We start from the raw sequence: 24,517 nt of genomic DNA on the forward strand, positions 1-24,517 counted from the left end.
CTTTTTACCTATATCCCTATACAACTATCCATAACACCCTAAAACCATGCATATGTAAGTATGTCCAAGATTCGTCCTTTACCAGCAAATAATTATGTTAAAATGCGGCAAATATGATAGATTATCTTGCTGAAACTCGTAACACGTACCTTTTTGAGGGTTTCTTTTTAAGAATTGTCTATCAAAAGCACTTTTCTTCAGCACTTGACAAATTTTATAAGACCATACTTAACTTTGAACTTTTAATTTTGCTGGAGATAAAAAAACGGTCAAAAAATCTATGTGTTTATAATATCATTTATTACGAAACTTATTTAAATATACCAATATTAAGTTGTCATCTCACTGAACTTAAGATATAAAAGCACTTACTTAATTTTCTAAGAACGACACAAACTCGGTGAGTTTGAAGAGTTGGTCTTCGCTGGAGGTGTGTAGCGGGGCGGGCTGGGCGGGGGGCGTGGGGTCGACTGTGACGCCGTCCTCGCGCAGCGTCCACTTACGCTCGGCGCAGGCGTGCAGCACCGCGTCCCGGCTCAGCCCGGTCATGGATACCACGGTGTCCAAGGATATGGAGTTGTAGGAGCGTCCAATTAGGAAGAATGCTCGCTCGCGGACTCTCTCTGGAAGGGCGATAACACAAAAATGTAGCTGGATTAACAAAAAGCACTTGACGATCTTCATAGTTACTGCTTTTGCCATTACAATATTTTGCAATACTTCGCTTGTCTCCCTTGCTTATTGGTTATACTAGAAAGGTAAAGATACAAATACAAGATGTTGCATTCAGCAAAGAAAAATGTTGATAGAGGACCTTAACCTTTTGGACGTCAATGATGGTTATATCCGCACCGTACGGCCAACGCCAACGACTGATTAATCCTTCACAGACCACAAAGCAACATTGACCTACATGCAATGTGCATATACATAAAATTCAACTTCAGTTTTGGAACTTAGGTGATGTGGTATCTGAGTGACAGCTTTTGTGTTTGACGCAACACAGCATTGAAAAGGTTAAAGCCATATATTTGTTTCACATTCATACTTTAAACATCTACAAAATAACTAAAAAAAACCGGGCAAGTGCGAGTCGGACTCGCGCACAAAGGGTTCCGTACCATAAAGCAAAAAAAAACGGAAAAAAATGCAAAAAGAAAATGGTCACCCATCCAAGTACTGACCACGCCCGACGTTGCTTAACTTTGGTCAAAAATCACGTTTGTTGTATGGGAGCCCCATTCAAATCTTTATTTTATTCTGTTTTTAGTATTTGTTGTTATAGCGGCAACAGAAATACATCATCTGTGAAAATTTCAACTGTCTAGCTATCACGGTTCGTGAGATACAGCCTGGTGACAGACAGACGGACGGACGGACGGACAGACGGACGGACGGACAGCGAAGTCTTAGTAATAGGGTCCTGTTTTACCCTTTGGGTACGGAACCCTAAAAAGATATTAAAAGCAATAGTACCTTCAAGTGCTCTTATAATATTAGCTACAGGTTCAGTCCAATTGTAGCTAGCTAGAGCTTGGTATGTTCCGGCAAGATCCTTCTTCCACAGTTTCTGTCCAACCGCCCAGATAGCATTTATCTCGGGATTACTACTCGTGATGCTTTGTGGAATTCTTTTCCACAAAAACTTTGCATTACATCTGGAATTAAATAAACATGCATAATACATATCAATATTTCATACTAATTAGTATTTTAATTTATTTTATGTTAGTGTCACCTAAACCACTCCTGCAAGCCTATTATGGATCGCTTTATCCACATTTATCCACGTGATAAAACAACTGTCACTTTTTAACTCTGCGGGATAGAAAGGGACGGACACCGTTTTATCACGCTGTCACGTAGACAAATACGACCATCATATCCGTACTGGTTTGACTACATTTTGTAGGGTATTAAATGATTCATATGATATTTTGTTCGGCTGATTTTCTTTGTAAATTGTATTGAAACTTAAGAGATAGCATTCAGGATTAATAAAATATGTACAATTACTACTCTCAGCATGTTCATGTCATGAGGTATCCAAAACTATGTGTTGTCTGAAAAGTGGGTGCTTATAGTGTTTTTATTTAGGTATCTTATTTTACTTGTCTGACCATGCTCTAATGAAGGGATAAATATGTAAATTGTTTTATAAACCTTTTACTACGGGGTTGAGAATTACATTAAAATCGAAAAATATTGTTGTCCTCGTACATTTCAATCATAATATGCCAATGTTTTATGTGGATTAGATAGTTTTTCCCGATTTCAGGGTTAGACATATTCACCTCTCAGACTGACTTGCATTAACTTGCCAAATTATCAAACAGCACTTTTCTTACTGCTGATGAAGACTAAAAAAAACATGTTATCTCTGACTTGTCTACAATAATTATGTATTATAAGTGCTACTGCTGCTAACAATTGGGATGTTTTCAATTATACACTTATTGTAGGTGGTGGGGGTGGTGGTGGTAAAGCAATGAAACTTATCCACGAAAAGGTCAGAATTAATATGATGATCACAGTTTGCATTGGGTATAAACAAAACGTGAATAAATTTTAGAAAAAACCACAGAACAATAGGTCTGTGGAAAAAACATTTCCACTTTACTTACAGATCATTCTGATACAAGTAAATGACTAACAGCTGAGCATACGTAGAAGCTGAAGCCACTCCAGTGGGTGCCTGAAATGGTAATAAAGCGTTAATCTTTACTAGTTTATAATTAACAAAGAATAGAGCTAGGTTATCCTTCAACAAAAACGTATTCGCTTCGACTTGAATTCATTCTTACTTCTAATTCCTGTTTTTCCAAATCCACGCAAAGTTTATCAAAATTAGATATCATTCTTAAAACTATCTTGTCGCAACACAATAAATTATTGTTGTTTTGCCTGTAATCCGTAAATGAAGTGCACGCTTTTTTTTCAAGTAGTGAACTGTCAACAGCAGTGTTGCCAACTCGGATTTTGAAAAAATGCTAGACTTATGTCTAGATTATGCCAAAATCATGCCAAAGTTTTTTGAAATATGCTAAAAAAAATGCTAAAATGTCAACTTGAAATTAGATACTTAAAACACATACATTTTTTAAATTTGCCGCCTTTTTCTACTGACAAGATCTGCTTGACCAACTTTATATAATCCGTCGACGTCCATCCGTCCACAAAAGTCAAAATTCATATGAAAATATGAATCACATAAGGCCATGGCGCATATTGTTGCTGCCAATTTGGTGCAAACTTGGCTTAGACTAAATTATGCTAAAAAATAAGCCAGATGCTAAATGGAAAATTTTGGTGCCAAAGCAAGTGAAAATATGCCAGATCTGGCATCAATTATGCCAAGTTGGCAACACTGGTCAACAGTGTCAACTCGACATCAACATACTTAACTGTCAAGCTGACGTACAACCGTGCACAGATAACAAAAAATCATAATACAACCTTGGGCGGTGCGGTAGTCTGTTACGACTTTAAAAGTTGTCACTAGAAAAAAAAAACCGTATTTAAATTTTTCTTTGGGAAGGCATCCCTTGCGCATACCATTTATAAATTTACCGTCTTTTTCTACTGATGGAAATAGCTTGCCATGATCAAAATGAAACAAGAATGAAATCATGTAAAGGCTCCAGTACACAATGGTCAAGGATGGTCCATGCTTGGTCCATGCCAAGCCATGCTTTGCAATGCGCAACAGTAGGCCTATTATCACGTAGGTGTTCACACAATGGTGCATCAAAAAAAAACATAAATAAAAATCAAAATTGCAGGCTCTGATTGATATAAATCTATAGTTCGTTTTTTTTAGCATTAGAAAGAACTTCGCAGAAGTAAGCTTGTGGTTCCAAATCCGGCACTTTTAGCGGTAATAATTTGAAGTAAATTATATGTATTGACCATGCTACATTAGATAATTCAATAATTATTAACAATTAAAGAGCCTGATAAAAACTGCACGCTTGCTTCTGTGGAGTTCTTTCTAATGCTAAAAAAAACGAACTATATAATAAAGTGATAAGTCTCTTCATTGCTCCACAATAATGACATTTTGGGCTATTAACATTTAATCAAGCGGTCAAAAATTCAAGAAACTAAACAAATAATGGCGACTGTGTGAACACCACAGGCCACGATACGCCACGATTCCTTTGAAGTTTGCCAAAAAACCGACAACTCCCCGATTGCTCACCACGGCTGACAACTGACGGCAGTCGTCCGCCATTGCATACCATAGCCCCCTGTACACAATGGCCAGGGTGTGGCATGGCCCATCCTTCACCACTGTGTACTGGGGCCTTAAGAGAATGATTTCCGAACGCAAAAAAAGGATGTCTCGTAACCATAGATCTCGTAACAAATGTCTTTGACGTCCTAGTTGTCAAATTCAAATTGGCAGAATGGTAATTTTCGTGCGTTTCTCCCGCTAAAAATTGCTGTTAGGCCGAAAAAATACGGTAAGTGTCTATGTATTGTATTTTTCGGTTGAATATAAGATAATGTATATGTAGCAATGTAGTGTCTCACAATTAATTACTATTATTTTTTATTGGTAAAATATTCGCTCTAAAGATAATCTAAAAGTCAGCAGTGTTGCCAACTTGGCATAATTGATGCCAGATCTGGCATATTTTCACTCGCTTTGGCACCAAAATTTTCCATTTAGCATCTGGCATAATTGTTTGCATAATTTAGTCTAAACCAAATTTTACCAACTTGGCAAAAACAATATGCACCATCGCCTTATGTGGTTCATATTTTCATATGAATATTGATTTTTGTGGGCAGATGGACGTCGACGGACTATACTTGGTCAAGCAGATCTCGTCGAGAGTAGAAAAAGGCAGCAAATTTTCAAAAATGTAGGCGCGAAGGGATATCGTCTCATAGAAAATTTCAATTACGCGCCTTTTTCTACTGTCAAGATTTGCTTGCCCATCTATACATAAATGTATTTTTTTTTAATAATTGCCAAACAACAGCAGACTCGTAACCATCGTAACTATAGTCTGTTAAGCCATTTCCGTTAGTGAACAAACGCGGCAAATTTAAAAAAAAGTAGGTGCGAAGGATTACCAATTTATCATCCCATAGAAAATTTGAATTTTTCGCCTTTATTTATATGACAAAGTACGGTGTTTTTAATGAATATTTTTAGACATCACATTATTTTAAATGTTTTAAGTGTGTATTTTCAAGTGACATTTTAGCATTTTTTTTAGCATATTTCAACAAGCTTTGGCATAATTTTGGCATAATCTAGACTTTAGTCTAGCATCTTTTCAAAATCCGAGTTGGCAACACTGAAAGTCAGTACAGTCGCCATCAGGCCCCTATTTCACCAACGTGACAGGTGCGACAATTCGACAAGTCTCGTTGTTGCTGACGTCACAGGCATCCATGGGCTACGGTTATCGCTTACCATCGGTGGGCCGTATTCCTGTTTGTCACCATCTTTGTATTGTTTTAAAAAACTTTAGTATATCGGCAAAAACAGGTACCTATTTCTCTTGTGATGTTTATGATGACAATGATGACAATTGTCACAAGATTTCAAAGAACTTTCGGTAATTCTTGAAAGCAAATGAGTTCTGTGTCGGAATTTCGTGACAATTGTCGTATTTCTTGTTCTTTCAATTTAAGAGCTGGGCTCTTGTCGGTGCAGCGTGATGAAGATGTCTCCACCTTGGTCGGTCCAAAGCCAGCCCCTTTGTGTCCTGGTACGACGCGGCCCCTACATGCTCCTTTACTTGTATTTCTTGTAACAATTGTCATTACCCAACAAACAATTAGGCGACACTTAGCACTTATTTTATCACCTAAAGACATATAACGGCTGTAGAATAGCTATATACTCTAAGCTTACAGGCTCTGGTGATATCAAGGTCTTTAAGAGGTCCATGTATAGCTTTAAGATCCACAGTAGCCGTTTTGGCCGCTGTAATGGATCTTAAGCAGCTAGTGTTATAGCTCAAAGTGAATTCTACCACCTTAACATCTATATAGTAATAAGCAGCTGCAATTTTCACTTAAGGTTCTAAACAGGCGATAAAAACTCTTTTATAGCTCCGTTACTTGCAATCGCTTCTTAACTCTCTTGTCTCACTTACAGTCGAAAAGAGAAGTTATGAGTCACTTTTATAGATCATGTAGTCGCAGACGGGCGTTATTCAATACCTTAGTACATCTTATAGTGTTATTAGAGTCTTACTTACAACCTAAGCCTATAGCGCCATGTTAATATGACCGATGAATCAATAAGCAAAACAAAAACTGTTAATTAGAACGTAAATACTTAATAAAAATCGATACTTTTACTCAATATAGACATAATGTTAGTATTGTTGTATTTAAAACCGGACTTCACGTATATTGTGTAATTTTGCGAAAATTAAATACGGTGGACCACAATTTAAAAAATATTATAATCAGATAAATATGCAAAGGATCAGAGGCCCTTCAAAATTTTGTTAGTAATACATATAGTTATTGACAGTGTAATTAATTTCGCCATCATAAATCCGCAGATAACACCGGTATCAGTGAACTAAAATAATTATTTGCTTTTATTTATCCGCCATTACATTTCACTTCAAGCTGTCACAGTGCAAGCTTACAAATAATAATACAAAATGGAAACATCTGCAACCAAAGCAGGCAGGGCTAAGGAAAAAATGTGCAATTACCTTCTTGAGTGTTACAAATATTGACTTTAAATGCTAATATACCATCTAAAGCTGAAAGTATCATCTATATAGCTCTACACTACTACTCAAACAGTTAGTAGTCGCTTATTTGGCACCCTTTTAAATCCTAAGTTGTTAATCAACGCTATTACAGCACTACTTTAGCGCTCTTCTACTACAACAGTTTGTAGTCACCTATATGCAACCCATATAGCTCCTAAAGAATTAATTAACACTATTGTAGCTCCACTATACCGCTCTTATGTCTCTTTTTTTATCCGCTAACCCTACTGTAGCACTGTTATAAATCTTATGGTGATAAAATTTGTGCCCAATCCGGGGTTAAAACGGGGTTATAGCCGGCTATAACTCCTATTTTTAGAGCACTAACAACACCTAAAGAGTAAATAGGCGCTTATATAAATCTCTTCTAACCCTTAAATTTAGCGCCTAATGTTAGTTGGGTAGCTTCGCAAAATAAGAACTGGCGATATAGTGAAGTTTTTTAAAATTAACATGTTGGTGGCATACCTACAACCACACCGCCCGTCTGATGGTAAGCGGTTACCGTAGCCTATGGAGGCCTGTGACGTCAGTAACAGTGATGTCGACAAATGTCGCACCTGTCACGTTGGTGAAATAGGGCCCAGATATATCGGAACGGCCAAGGTGCTCAGAAATATCTGAACACGCCTCTATTGTCAAGGCGTTAGAGTGCATGGTCAGATATTTGTGAGCACCTCGGCAGCTCTTATATATCTCATGGTGACTGTACAATACAAACCAAATCAAGTATAGTGTATAGTGATCTGTATGGGGCCACTGCCCAATTGACATGGCATTTAGGGCTAGCCTACTCGTAGTACTCGTATTACTAAAACCACAGAATAAATAATAGTACTAAGTACAGAAAACTCACTCTCTAACAAAACGCGTCTGTTACGATCAGCACAGATATGGCCGCTAGGTGGCGACAGCGCCACGCGCGGCTTATGGCAAACCCCAAAATTGGGACCGAACGGATGCACTTTTAGCTACCTGTAGCAAAGCGACGAAATCGCGGAGTGAGACACGCCTGCTAAAACTAGAAATTAGTTTTCTTTTGCCGCTGATATCTACCGTAATCAATATTCAAAAGTAAATAATATTTTTAGGCCTGGCTAAGGGTAAAAAAAACAAGCTACCAACCATGTCAATTAAACATTAGGGCTCATTTAATCATCTACTTCTATTATCTGCCTGAGGGCTTATTTAGGGCCCTCCACATTAGTGCGTGAATCACGTTGAGGCTAAGCGTATGCTGAGACGAAGGCGACGCAGGGCTATAACCACGAACATCGAAGTTCGCAAATTGCGGGCATTTTTCTCTGTCACTCTTGTTACGCCTTCATTGGAGTAAAAGAGAAAGATCCCCGCAATTTGCGAATTTCGGTTTGCGGGGTAGCCGCTCAGTTCACGCAGCGCAGCGCAGAGGAGATTTTGTAAAGTATAAAACGTCCTTTAGCTACGCACGCTGCATCGCAATAAGGATGTTCCATACTTTACAAAGCTCTGCGCTGCGTAAACGGCGTCGCCGGCGTCTCAGCATACGCCTAGCCTGAAAGTTGCGGACAGGAGCGAATCGCGAATCAATTGAGCTAGTCCCTTTTCTTTGCCCCCCTTTGCTAACAAAATCTATTTAGTACCTATATTTGTATCGAACTCCACTTTAGGTGATTCCACCGGCGATCTTCCATCCGCACCGCAAAAACACTTACAATATAATTGACCGATAATACCTAGTATGTAAAACTGTAGACGGCGTCTTACATTCTCTTATTAAATTGATTTGCATTGTATCTACACTACATCTACAATATCATTTAGATCATTCCCTATTTTATTCATAACGCTTATGGAGCTAACCTTCTCGGTTAAACCAGTATAACTTTAGGTATCCGAAGTCGTGTAGGTAGTTATTTCTGATCTGCACGAACATACCTAGGCAGTAAGTAGGTAGTTACTTTGATAGCAATATTCAAAGCTGCTGTCGTATTCTTCACCCGCACATGTGTGCGGAAAGGCCTACCCTGAACAACGGTCTAAATTTCTTTATCGTTTATCGTCGTCTCTTTACCGTTCTTATTAGAGCGATAGAGACACAGAAAAAGAAAAGTTTTTAGTTTTCCGCGGATAGAGCCACCGTTTACATTATTCTTTGCAAAATGTCTGGCAATTCGCAATACACAGTGTTTTTTTAGGGCCCTGACCAAAAAGGTAAAAAGGAACCCTTATGGTGCGACTCTCTCTGTCCGTCGGTCACATCGTTAAATATCCGAGAGGTACTAACGCTACTGATTTGTAATTTGTAATTTTAATGTTGAACTTTTTTTTTTTTTATTATGAATGGGCTTACTCATGGCCACAGACTAGCCGAGGCGTAGACGTGGCCTACGATGGAGCGAGCTTGCCCAGAAGGTGCCTGTTCACTCTTGATTTGAAGGTTGCCGGGTTATAAGAACACGGAAATATAGACGCCGGCAGGGAATTCCATTCCTTGGCAGTTCGCATAAGGAAAGTAGAAGCAAAGCGCTTCGTGCGAATTGGTGGAATATCTACCATGTAAGGATGGAAACCGGCCGTGCGTCTAAAAGTCCGATGGTAGAATGGGGACGGTGGTATAAGCTCGTGTAGCTCTTGGGCACACTCCCCGAAGTGCAGCCTGTAGAATACCGACAGGCTGGCGACTTTCCGCCGATGGGCCAAAGACTGAAGCTTAGCCGTTAGCTTCTTGTCGCCAATCATCCTCCTGGCTCTGCGCTCCACTGAGTCCAAAGCGGCGAGTTGGTATTTAGCTGAGTCTTAGTAACTTAGTCCCATTTAAAACCCTGTACGCAGATCATTTTGTATTCCCTAACGTTCAGTTTCAAAATGAACAACATATTTCGACATTGAATATCTTATCGATAGGTGCTCGGCATAAATAAATGCGATCATTTTATTTAGGCAATGCGACCTACATAGTTATAATTGAATTTCACGGCTATTGACGGAGGGCCTGGGCGGGCTCTTGTCGACTCGCCGTTGCGTCACAATAAACCGGAGCTGATGGACTGACAAGCTGAGTCACCCTTCAAATTATTATTGTCGCTCATAATGCTAATGTTCTCGTTATGCTTGTAGCGAATTTGCATCTTAATGCCTTTTATGACACTTACAAAATCGTATTAATATTTGTTTATGTGTCGTTCGTTAAAATGTAAGATTTTTACGGCGGTTTAACGTGGTAGGTCAGAAGTTAATTAATCTGTTGGATTTTAATTAGTAAATTCAATGAACGATCACGGGTCTTGTATCAGACGTGTTATTCGCAGATATTTAGTATGAGTTACTATAATAACACTAATAACAGCTGCAATCTTTGTACATTTTGTGCATGTGATATATAATTCCTTTAAAAGGCCTCTTGGATTACGAATTCCGATACAGTATGCATTTTGCGATATAACCGCTCAACCCTCATCTAAGTCATCTAACTCACTGCTTATGGTTGCTTGACTACCCAATTCTAAGTACTTTTAACTCCGACCGCTATCATGTACCAGCTACATTTGAGTTAGTCTTATATAATATAGTAAGCTGGTATATGTAGTGTCATAGTGACACTCCTTAAGCACATAGCCTAGTTTAAAAAAAAACCGGGCAAGTGCGTGTCGGACTTGCGCACGAAGGGTTCCGTACCATAATGCAAAAAAAGGCAAAAAAAAAACGGTCACCCATCCAAGTACTGACCACGCCCTACGTTGCTTAACTTCGGTCAAAATCACGTTTGTTGTATGGGAGCCCCACTTAAATCTTTATTTTATTCTGTTTTTAGTGTTTGTTGTTATAGCGGCAACAGAAATACATCATCTGTGAAAATTTCAACTGTCTAACTATTACTGTTCGTGAGATACAGCCTGGTGACAGACGGACGGACAGTAGAGTCTTAGTAATAGGGTCCCGTTTTACCCTTTCGGTACGGAACCCTAAAAAGTAAACAAGTACCTACATGACCCGCCTAATGGAAAGTGGTCTAGCCTATCTATGGTGTAATGGACGCTTGCAACTTTAAAGATGGCATGACCGAGTTGCCAATCTTTTAAACAAAGGGTAAAATTAAGTATATCGACATGTTAAGAAACAAAAACGTCTTAAAAGCCCGCTCATTATAGGGAAACATCTTGTAAACAGTTACTTATAGGTATTTAACTGTGGGGTGTCTATGGATAGGTCTTCAAAAATGATATTAAGGTTTATAATATTTTTTTTTCTAAACTGAATAATTTGCGCGAGAGACACTTCCAAAGTGGTAAAATGTGTGTCCTCCCCCTGTAACTTCTAAAATAAGAGAATGATAAATCTAAAAAAAATATATGATGTAAGTACCCCATATAACCATTCCAGTCGCAGAATCATCAAAGTGGTAACTAAATGTCAGATGTGTCGTAACAGAGTCCACACAATGTGTCTAGAATTGTTTCGAAACAAAGTGTCGTCGCCGTGTGTACACTTTTCCGTAACAAGGTGTCGACACATTTGTGTGCACTTTGCGTGCGGTTTGCGACTAAATCTGACAGCAAATTTGTGACAGCAAATGTCAATATAAAATACCTCTTGAAAACCAAGGTTTGTCAAACTACTATTAGTGTCTCGTGTGCTCGTAAGTAATTCTAGTAAGTCATCATGGGCGATGCAAATGATAATAATCGACCAAAACCATATAAACACCCAACACCCGTCAACCTTTTACAGAAAAGTTTTTAAAGAAATGCAATAAGCTACTTATGTCAGCCAACGAATGGTCCAAAAAGTTGTAGAGGGAAATGCTCGGAACATAATTTTTGACTCTGTAACTTGGTTTGGACAAGTTAGGAGGTGACCATATCAAAAGTCCCCGGCCGTAGCCCTTAAGCGGGGGGAAGAGAGGGGGCTTTGAAGGTCCCATTTTCCGGCTTTTCGATTATATCTCGGAAACTATGCATCTTAGCGACATGGCCACTTATACAAAATGAAAGTTAATTTAATTTGTTACAAGTTTATTCAGTCAATTTTTTTGATATGTTGAATAGTTTTTGTGATATCCGCTCTTGAAAGTTTATTTAGGGCTCTCAATTTTATCTTGATATATCTACATCAGTAAAGGTGCTAGGCCGTATAGGGTATCGTTTTCGTATAAATCTGGGTTGCTGAATCCATTTAAGGTATCACATTGACACCATTCCACAAAATTAAAAAAAATCTTTTTAGGGTTCCGTACCTCAAAAGCAAAAAACGGAATCCTTATAGGATCACTCGTGCGTCTGTATGTCTGTCCGTCTGAATACACAAAATAGTTCTTTACCTATAGATGACAGGAAAACCTATTAGAAATGTGCATTCTGGCACAGCCTGTGACAGACTGGCCTCAGCATGTTATGCGCTGTCCCGGTTAGCCGGTAGTCTATCAATCGAGAACCTAAAAATGGCTTACTACGGTTATTTTCACTCGATATTAGTTCAGGGAGTGGCACTGTGGGCCACCGCTGCTGATAGGGACAGGGCGTTCAAAATGCAAAAACGCGCCATTCGTGTAATAGATGGAAAGCCGGTGGACCATCCGGCACAACAATTGTTTAAGAAACATAAAATTCTTACCCTACCCTGTGTATACATACTGGCCGCGTGTATGTACGTTAGGCAAAACATACAGAACTATAACCGTTCTAGTAGTGAGCGACGTCCCCGGCTACTTGCCCCGAGGCGCCGACTCGCCAAATCACGACGGTCACTCAGCGTCATAGGACCAACTATTTACAATTCGTTACCCTCAGATATACTTAACTTAAATAGTGACCAAGTATTTAAAACTAAACTTAAACTGCTGCTTATAGAAAAAGCATTCTACAGCATTGACGAATTTATAAATATTCGATGAGGTCATTGACTACTACACCATAATTAATTGTATTTAATGTTAATAATAATAACTAACTAATAATGTTAACAATAAGAAGAATGTTTTTGTTTAAAAAATGTTATGAAATAATTAATTTAATTAAAGAAAATATGTATGTACCTACTAGCATATATTTTTTGTAAATATGTATAAAATGTGACCTGTAAAATTTGCTTTTACCAATAAAGATCTGTATCTGTATCTGTAGTCAAGCGCGAGTCGGACTTAATGTACGGAACCCTTAATACGCGAGTCCGACTCGCACTTGGCCGGTTTTTTTTTAAATTCCTCTTGACGCTTAACCGCTGAACCGATTTCGTTAAAATTTGGTATAGAAATAGTTTACGTCCCGGAACAGGACATAGGATAGATCTTATAACCAAAATCATCTTTTGAAGGTGTGAAAAGTGACGTGGAAATTTGTACGGGAAATCAATAACCGCTGAACCGATTTATATTAAATTTGGGATGGTCTACATCTTTGATTTAGTTAAAAATGATAAAAAAACATGACTTCAAACCTAAACTTAAACAGTATTAACTTCAAGAAGTCAATTCTGAATTCCCCCCTACACCTCATTTCACACCTTTAAAGGATGATTTTTGAGATAACTTATTATGTCCTGTCTCGGGACTCAAAATATATGTGTACTAAATTTAAATTAAAACTGTTCAGCAGTTTAAGCGTGAAGAGGAGTTTAAAAGAAAGTATTTTAATAAGTTTATATGTTTTTACTTTGGAATGGTGTCAATGTGATACCATAACTAAATTTGGTAGGTACTGCTAATTTATACGAAAACGATACCAAACATGGCCTCGTAGCTTTACTGTTGTAGAAGTCAAAATAAAATTGAGAGCCCTAAATTCTTATTACTTGGCCAAACTTGTGTAGAAGGAAAAGGAAAAATAAAAGTCTTCGGCAGGAATATAAGACACAAATATATTTTTTTTTTGCCTTACTATTTCAATCATCAAATATAAACATACATTGATTATATTATTCTAGTGAGATCCTCATAGATAAACAAAAACATTTACTTAAAAAATTACAAGGTCGAAATGACACGGAACTTGTGAAAGTAATATGTGAAAAATAAAAACTTTTATGACAAAAAAATCTGAACACAATTTAAGAAGCATCCAATTGCGTCGAGGAATCATCTGTATTTTTTGCTCGTTTCATTACCTCCTCGCTTCTTTTTTTGTCCTTTGTATTCTGTAGCAATTTGTTAGATCTGAAAATAAAGATAACTTGCGTCGTCACGGATGTCGATTTATAGGTTTTGGAATCCAAGATGTGTGCCGTGCACTTTGTCATAAAAGTCGTCATGGATATCGTTTTATAGGTTTTAGGGAGTGCAGAATTCGAAAATGATGACCATTTTGGATTCCAAGATGTCTGCCGTGCACTTTGTCATATAAGCCGTCATAGATGTTGATTTATAGGTGTTAGGAAGAGCAGATTTCGAAAATGATGACCATGACCAATAAAACGACATCCATGTCGACTTTTAACATAGTGCATGGCCGCCATCTTGGATTCCAAAATAGTTATTATTTTCGAAATCTGCGCTCCCTAAAACCTATAAAACGACAGCCATGACGACTTTTATGACATACTGCATGGCCACCATTTTGGATTCCAAAATGGTCATCATTTTCGAAATCAGGGCCCCCTAAAACCTATAAAACGACACCCATGACAACTTTTATGACATAGTGCATGGCCGCCATTTTGGATTCCAAAATGGTCATCATTTTCGAATTCAGGGCCCCCTAAAACCTATAAAACGACACCCATGAGAACTTTTATGACATAGTGCATGGCCGCCATTTTGGATTCCAAAATTGCCATCATTTTCGAAAGCGGGGCCCCCTAAAACCTATAAAACGACATCCATGACGACTTTTATGACATAGTGCATGGCCGCCATCTTGGAATCCAAAATGGTCATCGTTTTCGAAATCTGCGCCCCCTAAAACCTATAAAACGACACCCATGACGACTTTTATGGCATAGTGCATGGCCGCCATTTTGGATGCCAAAATGGTCATCATTTTCAAAATTGGGGCCCCCTAAAACGTATAAAACGACATCCATGACGACTTTTATCACACAGTGCATGGCCGCCATTTTGGATTCCAAAATGGTCATCATTTTCGAAATCGGCACTCCCTAAAACCTATAAATCGACACCCATCTCGACTTTTATGACAAAGTGTTTGGCTACCATCTGCATGCAAGACATTTCTATTATTTTTTACGTACAAAAATGGCCCCCTGTCAACTTCCAACCGAGATTTAATCGATAATTATTCGATTAATATTCAGATTAATTCAATTTCAATCTATGTTAGGTCGACTAAACTAATCGCGATTAAAATTTGAGGATTAACTTTTTTTATTCCATTAATTAGTCGAATAAACAGTTAATCTATTGAGTCCCATCTCTGACCACGGCATTTTTACACTTTGAGAATATCTGAAAACAAATGAACACAAGGAGCCATTTTGCAAATCCAGTAACTTTGTTATTACTTTTGACAGCGCGTGTCATGTGTCTACACAGAGTCGACACAAAGTCGAAACATTTGCGACTACTTTGTGACTGCAATATTTCTCAGCCTTAAACCATATTTATACATCATAATTAACAAGTTTCGTAGTATGTAAAGCGTTATTTCTGTTATTTAAGTATAGTATACGCATCGAAGTACTAAAAATGCATCAAATAATATATTTATGAACACAGGCACTGAGAAGTAAACAATTTCATTTCCGGCTAAACTAAAACAATGTGGTGGCGCGTTGATTATATTACACTTAGTTTATCAAATCACTCGAGCAGTTTAATTCCCCATAATAATTTAAGTCCTATTGTAATATAAATGCAAACAATATATAATTACGTCTTGTAATCCGTTTTAGAGATGGCGTATTAATGTCACTTATTTTTATTTAACTATTTTTCCATCTGACAGTTTCCATTTGACAGGAACAAAATGAACGAATGAACGAATGATTTTGGCATAAAGTAGTCGCAAACTCGTAACAATGTGTGCACACGGCGACCACACTTTATGTCACTTTGTGTCATGTGTCGACCCTTCCCCATTTCTGGTAACTGTGTCGACACGGCGACGACTCTGCGACTGGAATTGTGACCGAAACAGACGGTGTCGACACAAGATGTGTCTACACCGCGTCGTAACGGCGACTGGAAATGGTTGTATGGGACATTACCATGCAAACTTCCACCGAAAATTGGTTTGAACGAGATCTGGTAAGTAGTTTTTTTTAATACGTCATAAATCGTAAACCGCAATTTTATTAAGTTACTTGCTGGTACGGAACCCTTCATGCACTTGGCCGCTTTTCTCTCTGGATAAAACGTTTTCCATAATGTTCATATCCAGGGAGGAAAATGGGAACTATAGTAAGTTTGTACGGAAAAATCGTTCTCTTAAAAATATGGGTAATGACCATTACAACATTTATAGATGCCTTCAGCTGAGTTAATAAGTAGGTATGTAAGTAAATATGTAGCTACACCCACTGGGTAAAATTGTATTGATTCTCACTGTATTGCCTAACATCAACATGTACACATACAATTTATGGCTTATGAAAAAAAAAAGAGTTCTTAAATGCTAGTTATTCTATAATCATCGCGATAAGTGTGGTTGACTGTTGCCAGTGTTGACCCTCTTGACATCAAGCATCAACAAAAAGAAAGGAATTTTCTTTAAGTATGGAAGCATACATTTATTTATCCTATCGTTATATTTATAGCTAACAGCTATAAAATATATCTTTCTGGCATGTTAGTATCTCATCTTTGTAAAAAATACGCACCTAGCTACTACCGGTAGATAAATTACATAGGTATTCCAATAGTCTATATAGTCTAGGGCTACTAAATGGCCCAATCTGACTGTCTAAAATGGGTCGATTGCATAATTTACGCAAGGTGTTAGGCACGAAGAAGGAACGTTTCGTCACTTTCACTTCTTGTCGAATTGTCCAATGGAACTTGTCACGCTTTGGCGGCAACCAATGGCCGCCCACCGCCCCGCCTCGCAGGATAGGCGTGCGCCGCGGCCCCGGCCCAGATAGTTGCAACAATACCTCACCCGACACAATGGCTTCTGTAATCGTCGTCGCACTTGTCCGCTGGTGGAGTCAACACTCGCGATACGAAAGCCTTAATCTATGTGTATTGTGTACCTACTCGTAACGTTACCACAGAATAAATAATAGTACTAGGTACAGAAGACTGACTCTAACAAAACGCGTCTGTTACGATCAGCACAGATATGGCCGCTAGGTGGCAACAGCGCCACGCGCAGCTGATGGCTTTCCCCAAAATTGGGGTGGAACGGATGTACTTTTAGCTACATGTAGCAAAGCGACGAAATCGCGGAGTGAGCCACGCCTGACGTTACGTTGTACGAGTAGGTACGTGGTATGCTTGGAACTGGTACGTGGGATGTTGTTATCTCCCAGTTTTACGCACATATGCCGAAATTACGACGTTTGAATGAATCGTACAATCAATCAAAACCCGTAGACTTCGGCAAACTAACATATCTAATCTATATCGTTTCCATATCTATTATTTGACGTATCTTAAAGTTCGAATATGGCTGTTACTGAATTATGATAACTATAAGTATAGTACCTCCTTACTTCAAAAAAGAATAGCACCACCCCATCTCGCCCCGTGGGTGTCGTATAAGGCGACTAAGGGAAAACTGGCGACAGATATGCATATAAGCAAGGCTCGCCCGTATCCTTAGCGGGGTCCGTGCTCACAAGAGATGTGCGCGCGCCACATCGAAAAAAAAGTACCTACTTACTGATTAGTCAGCATTATATCAAAGCTATCAATTATGTTGGTATTTCATTCACTATCTCAGTTCACAATTCACATACATTACAATCACGTCATTAAAGTGATACGTATTACTTAAGAATGAAATTATTTTTACGTTTATAATACGAGTATGATAAATATAAATAATTAGGTACTTATAGGTACCTACGAGGCTACGGCATTTGAATTAAACTTTTACGATTTTTACACAATATTCATTATTTACGAAAACGGAACTTAACTTAAAACTTAATTTTTAAAAAAACCGGGCAAGTGCGAGTCGAACTCGCGCACGAAGGGTTCCGTACCATAATGCAAAAAAAAACAAAAAAAAAGCAAAATAAAAAACGGTCACCCATCCAAGTACTGACCCCTCCCGACGTTGCTTAACTTTGGTCAAAAATCACGTTTGTTGTATGGGAGCCCCATTTAAATCTTTATTTTATTCTGTTTTTAGTATTTGTTGTTATAGCGGCAACATAAATACATCATCTGTAAAAATTTCAACTGTCTAGCTATCACGGTTCGTGAGATACAGCCTGGTGACAGACGGACGGACGGACGGACAGCGAAGTCTTAGTAATAGGGTCCCGTTTTACCCTTTGGGTACGGAACCCTAAAAATTACCTCCGAGTCCGACGTTTCGAGGACGGCATTGTCCCCATGATCAAAACGGGGATTAGTAGCTAAGCACGTACCCTGCGTAAATTTGTCGCACCCTATTTTGGACATACCTAATTTATAAATGATATATGAACATTCTACTGGGCGAGTATTCATGTATATTGAAATCATGCGTATGTAGAAACCCATCGGAAGAATGTTTATCTGAGAGCTTGAGCTATTAACAAGATAGACCGCCGAGTCAAAGGTTAAGTATACCTAACTGTTGCTCCTACTCAATAAACTGAGCCGTGGCAAAATGCCGCCTTTTTGAGCTTACTGTGGGACTAGGTCGATTATCGAATATTATTTACAGTACACATGGTGCTACTTTACCGCCCTAGGGCGGGAATAAGGACAATACGTGCCTATGTCAAAAAAAAATATAGCTTTATGTACTATAAAACGTACAACACTAGTGCGAAAAGGTATTCGCAACTTGTGTCGATTTAAAACATTCCGTTCGTGTTTCAATTTATCGCCACTCGTTGCGAATTTCCTACTGTTCGCACTTGTAATGTACTATAATATTATCGAAATAGTATTTGTTTCTCCGGTTAAAAACTATCACATGTGTACCTAACCTTACAGTTTTTTACATCACCAACCAACACCCCAGGGGTACGAACCTATAGAACTGGCCAGTGTTTCTAGGAAAATCTAATAACTGTATGTATATATCTATGTATATTCAGTAGAGTAGGCACATAATTTCTGCCCGCTGTATTAATACGATTGGCAAACGAGTAGCCTAGGTTTAATTTTAGATAAGCAACAAATTATCGTGAGTTCAAAGGATTATTTCATCAGCATAAACATAAGGCATAACACACGAGCAGCCACGATGCTGTGCAGGTGAGGTTTTACTCTAATAAGATTTTATGGTGCAACAGGGGACTGGCCGGTTCCCAGCGCGACCTGCGTGGGGTCACCGGGCACTGTAGACCATAGGCTAAGCGACCATCGTGGAATAACAAATAGGAAACATACTAACCAAAATACTTATATGCCTTCGAATCAGTGATAGTTTAGGGCTTTTAAACCCATGCAATACAATTATGCGAGTTTAACTTTTAACACATGATCATGAAATTAGATTCCATTCTAAGGTACAAAACAAATGCATTGGTTTTCGTATTGAAAGGGACATACAATATTATTTGGAAGCTACATCAAGATATGTAATAATGACATGATATTGTTATGATACGTAAATAAACTGTTTTTGTTTTATGTTACCTCTAATGTTACGAGTAACTTATGTTAAGTACCTAAATAAATACCTTCCAATTAGGATAAAATCATTAATACATCCCTTGATTACAACAACGCTCAAAAATATACCGCGTGATGTCATGACATTTTGTTTATTTTCCAGCTGAGAAGTGAATCCACAATTTTGCAAATATATGAATATTTATTAGATGGTACCTTAAATGACAGACGGGTATGCATTTGCAGCGGTATCTCATGCTACTAAGGCTTTATAGACTACGATATGGCTATACTCTCGCCGCGCCGACAGCGCTGTACAAAATCGCTAATTACATTCAATCTCGGTCTCGCTTCACGCTGTATTATTGTAGCCACACGTGCCTCTCAGTTTCAATTATTTAGATAATTATTTAAAATTATTAAACAATAAACATAACTATAATATTTTAATGAATAGTACTTACTACTTACTTACTGCATTATGTACTTGTTGCATTACCTAATGAATAATACCTATGTAGAAAAGGTTCAGTATGAACTAAGAACAATGAAATCATAATAAAAGCATGGTATTTTTTTAAATTAACTTTTTGAAATTTTTTTTTTAGGTTTAAGATTCTTTATTCTCATTAAGAATTTGACAATTCACTTATATGAGAACTTAAAACTACACAAATACATTTATTTTGCATGAAATTAGCGAAAGAACTAAATAATAACATGGAGGGTATTTCAACATACAATAAAATAAAAATCTGCCGACACACAAAACAAGGTGATTAGTGGTGCATCGATCGTACGGTTAACATTCCATCTACTTGAGATGTACAAAAACGATTTGCAGTTGACAGTAAGCTAAGCTTTTTGAAATGTTTTGTTTTAAACATTTCAAAGGGTTTGAATAAGTAGGTATGCTCTTTTTATGACACTTTTGAAAGTTGTAGTCAAACGTCCTAAAAAATAAAATAATCACATATAGATACATATAGGTATGTTATTATTTCAACAATGGGTATGTGACACATTAACAGCGAACATAGGCGACGATTCCGAGGACACCTCCAAACATAATGCGCACTAATTAATGCAATTAGCCCTCGGCAAATTGCAGGTAAGAATGAAATAATGAGCGTAAATTGAGCCAACTTTACACTTCTGATTTATTGTGCTGCACTTGCACGATTTCGTCGAAAGAGAAAACGGACCAGTTCAGACGGATATTACGGGCACGGGCAGTATATAAAATTGATAATGAATATTTATAAAAACTTAATCACGGTTCACCGTATTTCCCACCGGGTCAGGAGAAACCATTAATCAGAACATTTCCAGTTAATCATGCAAACGTCGTTGTTCTTTCTCTACAATTATTTTTCACTTATATATTTTTTGTGTATTACCGAAAAACAATTTAGCGTTAAATTTACGAGTTTATTGAAAGTTACTGCCACTCATGTGTTGTGTAGTGCCATCCTGCACGACGTTGTTGTGGTAAACTTTAATTAATAAGTTTAGTCTTAGAACACAAAATGAATGATAAATATATTATATTTCGTATAGAAATACACACCTAAATAGGTAACAAGTTATTAATAGTTACTTATTATGTTTTTTCTTATTTATCACTACACCTTGACTATCACTACACCTTATAAAACAAAGACCCTGTCTGTCTGTTTGTATGTATGATCACGATAAACTCAAAAACTACTGAATGGATGTTCATGCGGTTTTCAACTATTAATTGAATGACTCTTGAGGAAGGTTTACGTGTATAATTTGGTAAGATTTTGTGTAACCCGTGCCAAGCCGGATCGGTCGCTAGTTTTATATATTACAGTTAATATGTATTACAGTTCGCGCCACGTAAACTTCGAATCTGAGTTAGAATATTCATAGAAGTAGTTGACTAAATTACACCTATAAGCGCAGATGAAATAACATCTATAAGTTACAAAACGAATGGTTACTGGTCAGGTGCTATACGAAATTCAAATGTGATAGCACATCGTCCGTGTTTGTAGCGTTGATCCAAGGCCTAACCTGCAACTGCGGTTTACCGAAAGTAGTTTAATTTACAATGTAACATACCTGTTTGAGTTTTCATTTAGTCTCCAATTAACATACTTACAAGTCTATTATTAGTTACTTATTGAGGAGTTAATTTAATGTTGTATTCATGATATCTATTTGCGAAATTACTTATTTATCTTATAAAATTTTCAGACTATTTATTTAGCCTTTTAATCTTGTTGTCTGTAGGACTCCTTCTATCGAAGTGTGTACTTTTGTCGTAAAGTCGTTATGTCTATCACAATTAGTAGGTACATTCTCATACAGTTGTAAGTCATTCAGTTGGTCATATTATAGCCTCTCATTCTACGCTACCATATCCTCAGCCATTCTCATTAAACCCTTAGCGGCCAACTTGCAGCAAATCTGCCTATTCTGCTGGCATCAGGGGTCGGAAACCGGTATTTGGTCCATACAAAAATATCGGTATTATTATGTTCGTTTTCGTTCTTTGGTTTATTATTTCATTTTTAATGGGACAATCTAATAATACGAAGTTGTTACCTAAATACATGATTCAATCCTATCTAAAGAGAATAAAATAATTCAAAATATTGGGCTATTTCGGGGTTTTAAAAAAATACCGGTTCCGAGCCCTGGCTGGCATTAATTTTTCTGAATTAGTGTAAGTAGGTAGCCCTCTTTTTTGGGTTCCGTACCTCAAAAGGAAAAAAACGGAACCCTTATAGGTTCACTCGTGCGTCTGTCTGTCTGTCCGACGCTTCGCACTTCGTCGGTTTCTTTTCCCTTCTTTACAATCACATTTATTCCTATTTCTTAACGACAATTAAACATAGGTACTTAGGACGCACAATCAAATGGGTCTCTATTGTTTCCCAAATAGTTCTAAGTCATATATTGTTTGTCCGAATTTTCGTTAGTCATAATTGGTTTTTCTCAGAAACGCGTAACTTTTCAGGATTGGCATAAAACAAACCTAACCTAACCTTCCTACAGAATAACCTTACGAAAATCCTGAAAAGTTAACGGTTTCAGTTTTATGACTAACGATAATATGACAAACAATACATTATGACTAAAAACTTTATGGGAAACAAAGGGACCCCCAATCAAATGTATTACCTAATCTTAGAACATGTTTCTATTAGAATATTTGGTTGAGTGGGAGGCAATCCATAATGGTTGCGAAGCGTCGACAGAAGCGCGTGTTTTACGACGACTAACAAAATGTCGCAACGGTGGGCCTGACGACGCACTACGGGTGTCACGTTATCACCAAACGTTTAATTTAAAACGTTAAAATGGTGGTCAGATGATGGAGTGGCTCCACTAATCGTGCCAAGGGTCCCGTCATAATAGATACAATAACAGTAAGCAAGCGTTACCGGTGTGCTGCGGTTTCTGTTACCTAACTTCACACATGAGTGTGTGAAAGGTTTCACTATAAAACCAGAAATCACAATCCTGTATTAAAACCCGCTGTTTATTTATGATGTACTAGAGAATACATATACCTAATTACCTACTGATGAGCTTGCAATGTTAAATTCCCTTGACTTGATTGTGTCCATAGGCTAGGACCGTAATTCCTTACAATTAAACGAGTGCTCCTATGTTTTCCAAGTGGGTAGAGTTAGGCCAAGATAAGTCTGCATAGATTTTGATAATACATGCAGTGCTAGTGTTAAGTATTTTACGTCATAATTTCACAGAAGATTGGCATTTAAAATAACATTAGCACTGCGTTATAAAACGATCGGTAAGATACCAAGTATGTATAGGTACCTACTATACTGTAGTTTTTTCTTGTGTGGTCTAACTACTAACTACTGACAGGTTTTGAGCGATGGCCGCCGTGGCTTCCTACATTGACGCAGCATTGTCACAAAACAATGGTCCCGAGATATCTTTAATCGCCACAAAATGGATTCTAATTGGATCCGCAAACTCCGTCCGGTTTTGGCTGCCCGACCGTGAATGTATCTGTAAACAAATCGTTCAAGCCAAGGTTATGATAAGATAAAACGTGAAAGTCAATCATTAAATGCATTGTTAAGAAAACGTATTTCAATGTAATGTTTTTCTATAGAACGTTTACCAGTACTTTTCAATTAGGCAAGTAAAAAAATTAAACTGAACTGACCTCATGACATTTTTCATCGAAAAAAAAAAAGATACTAACTATGCCTTGATAATAATATCCATTTAATTAAGCAGAAATGTGCTGCTGTAAATAACAAAAATGTGGATGTGTTGCCCGGAGCAGTTGCGCCATGATTTTCACCTCATTAACTTTATTTATGTGCATTCAGGTCAATCCATCGATAAATGTCCCAGGACGTATGAAAAAATGCACGGTGAGAATTTCGCATCGATTAAATCGACTACACCTTATAATTCGAATTAAATGAAAGATAAAAGTCGATTCAATGTGTCGTTTAGCACAACAAAGATGTATGGAAAGTTTCTGTCGAAGGTTGTATAATGTAATGAGTTCTTTCAACGTTGACCGTCTGAATTGCCTTTACACTTTAATTTTACCAGTAAATTGGCATTGATTGCCTGCCCCCAGTTGCTTTAATGCACCATTCAGACTAGAGTTATTCGAAACATTTACAGAATTAATATTTCTGTACCTACTGAAATAAGTAAAGAAAAGTAATTTATTTTTTTAGCTTTCCAATTTTTGTGATTTTAATGTTGTGACGTTTGTTATCCACAATCGTCGTAACATAAGGAAGGACCATGTTAACTTATTATCTCCTAGTACAAGAACCATCAGGCCTCCCGCATAATACTTTGGCTACTAATGTTGCTTCTGACTAGTTCTGACATTAATATTTGCATTGAGTGAAGATACAAAGGCTTAAACATCTCATCACCGGCTTGCAAAGGATTAAATAGACGGTCTGACCGGCGCATTCGATCAAAGGATGATCGATGTGCGCGAGCGCGCATGAACTGCGGCTCACGCGAAAGTTTATTTTCTGTCAGATTTACAGAGCGTCTGAGTGCTCGTAAATTTCCCACTATCAGTGAATAACGTAATACATACTTGTATATAAAAGTCCATTAA

At 37.7% G+C, this 24,517-nt stretch overlaps 1 protein-coding gene across 1 annotated transcript in view; it reads right to left on the bottom strand.

The window, feature by feature from the left end:
* Window positions 1–285: 285 nt before the first annotated feature.
* LOC134663807 (COP9 signalosome complex subunit 8) overlaps window positions 286–24,517 on the bottom strand; it is a 116,868-nt gene continuing 92,636 nt past the window's right edge. The window contains exons 2-5 of the mRNA XM_063520316.1: window positions 2,805–2,874; window positions 2,625–2,695; window positions 1,477–1,658; window positions 286–623 (exon numbers count right to left, since the gene is read on the bottom strand). Of these exons, the coding sequence (XP_063376386.1) occupies window positions 373–623; window positions 1,477–1,658; window positions 2,625–2,695; window positions 2,805–2,858 (558 nt within the window). The 5' untranslated portion in view covers window positions 2,859–2,874 and the 3' untranslated portion in view covers window positions 286–372. The remainder of the gene's footprint in view (window positions 624–1,476; window positions 1,659–2,624; window positions 2,696–2,804; window positions 2,875–24,517) is intronic.

This window comes from Cydia fagiglandana, chromosome 4, assembly GCF_963556715.1.
Source record: "Cydia fagiglandana chromosome 4, ilCydFagi1.1, whole genome shotgun sequence".
NCBI lineage: Eukaryota > Metazoa > Arthropoda > Insecta > Lepidoptera > Tortricidae > Cydia > Cydia fagiglandana.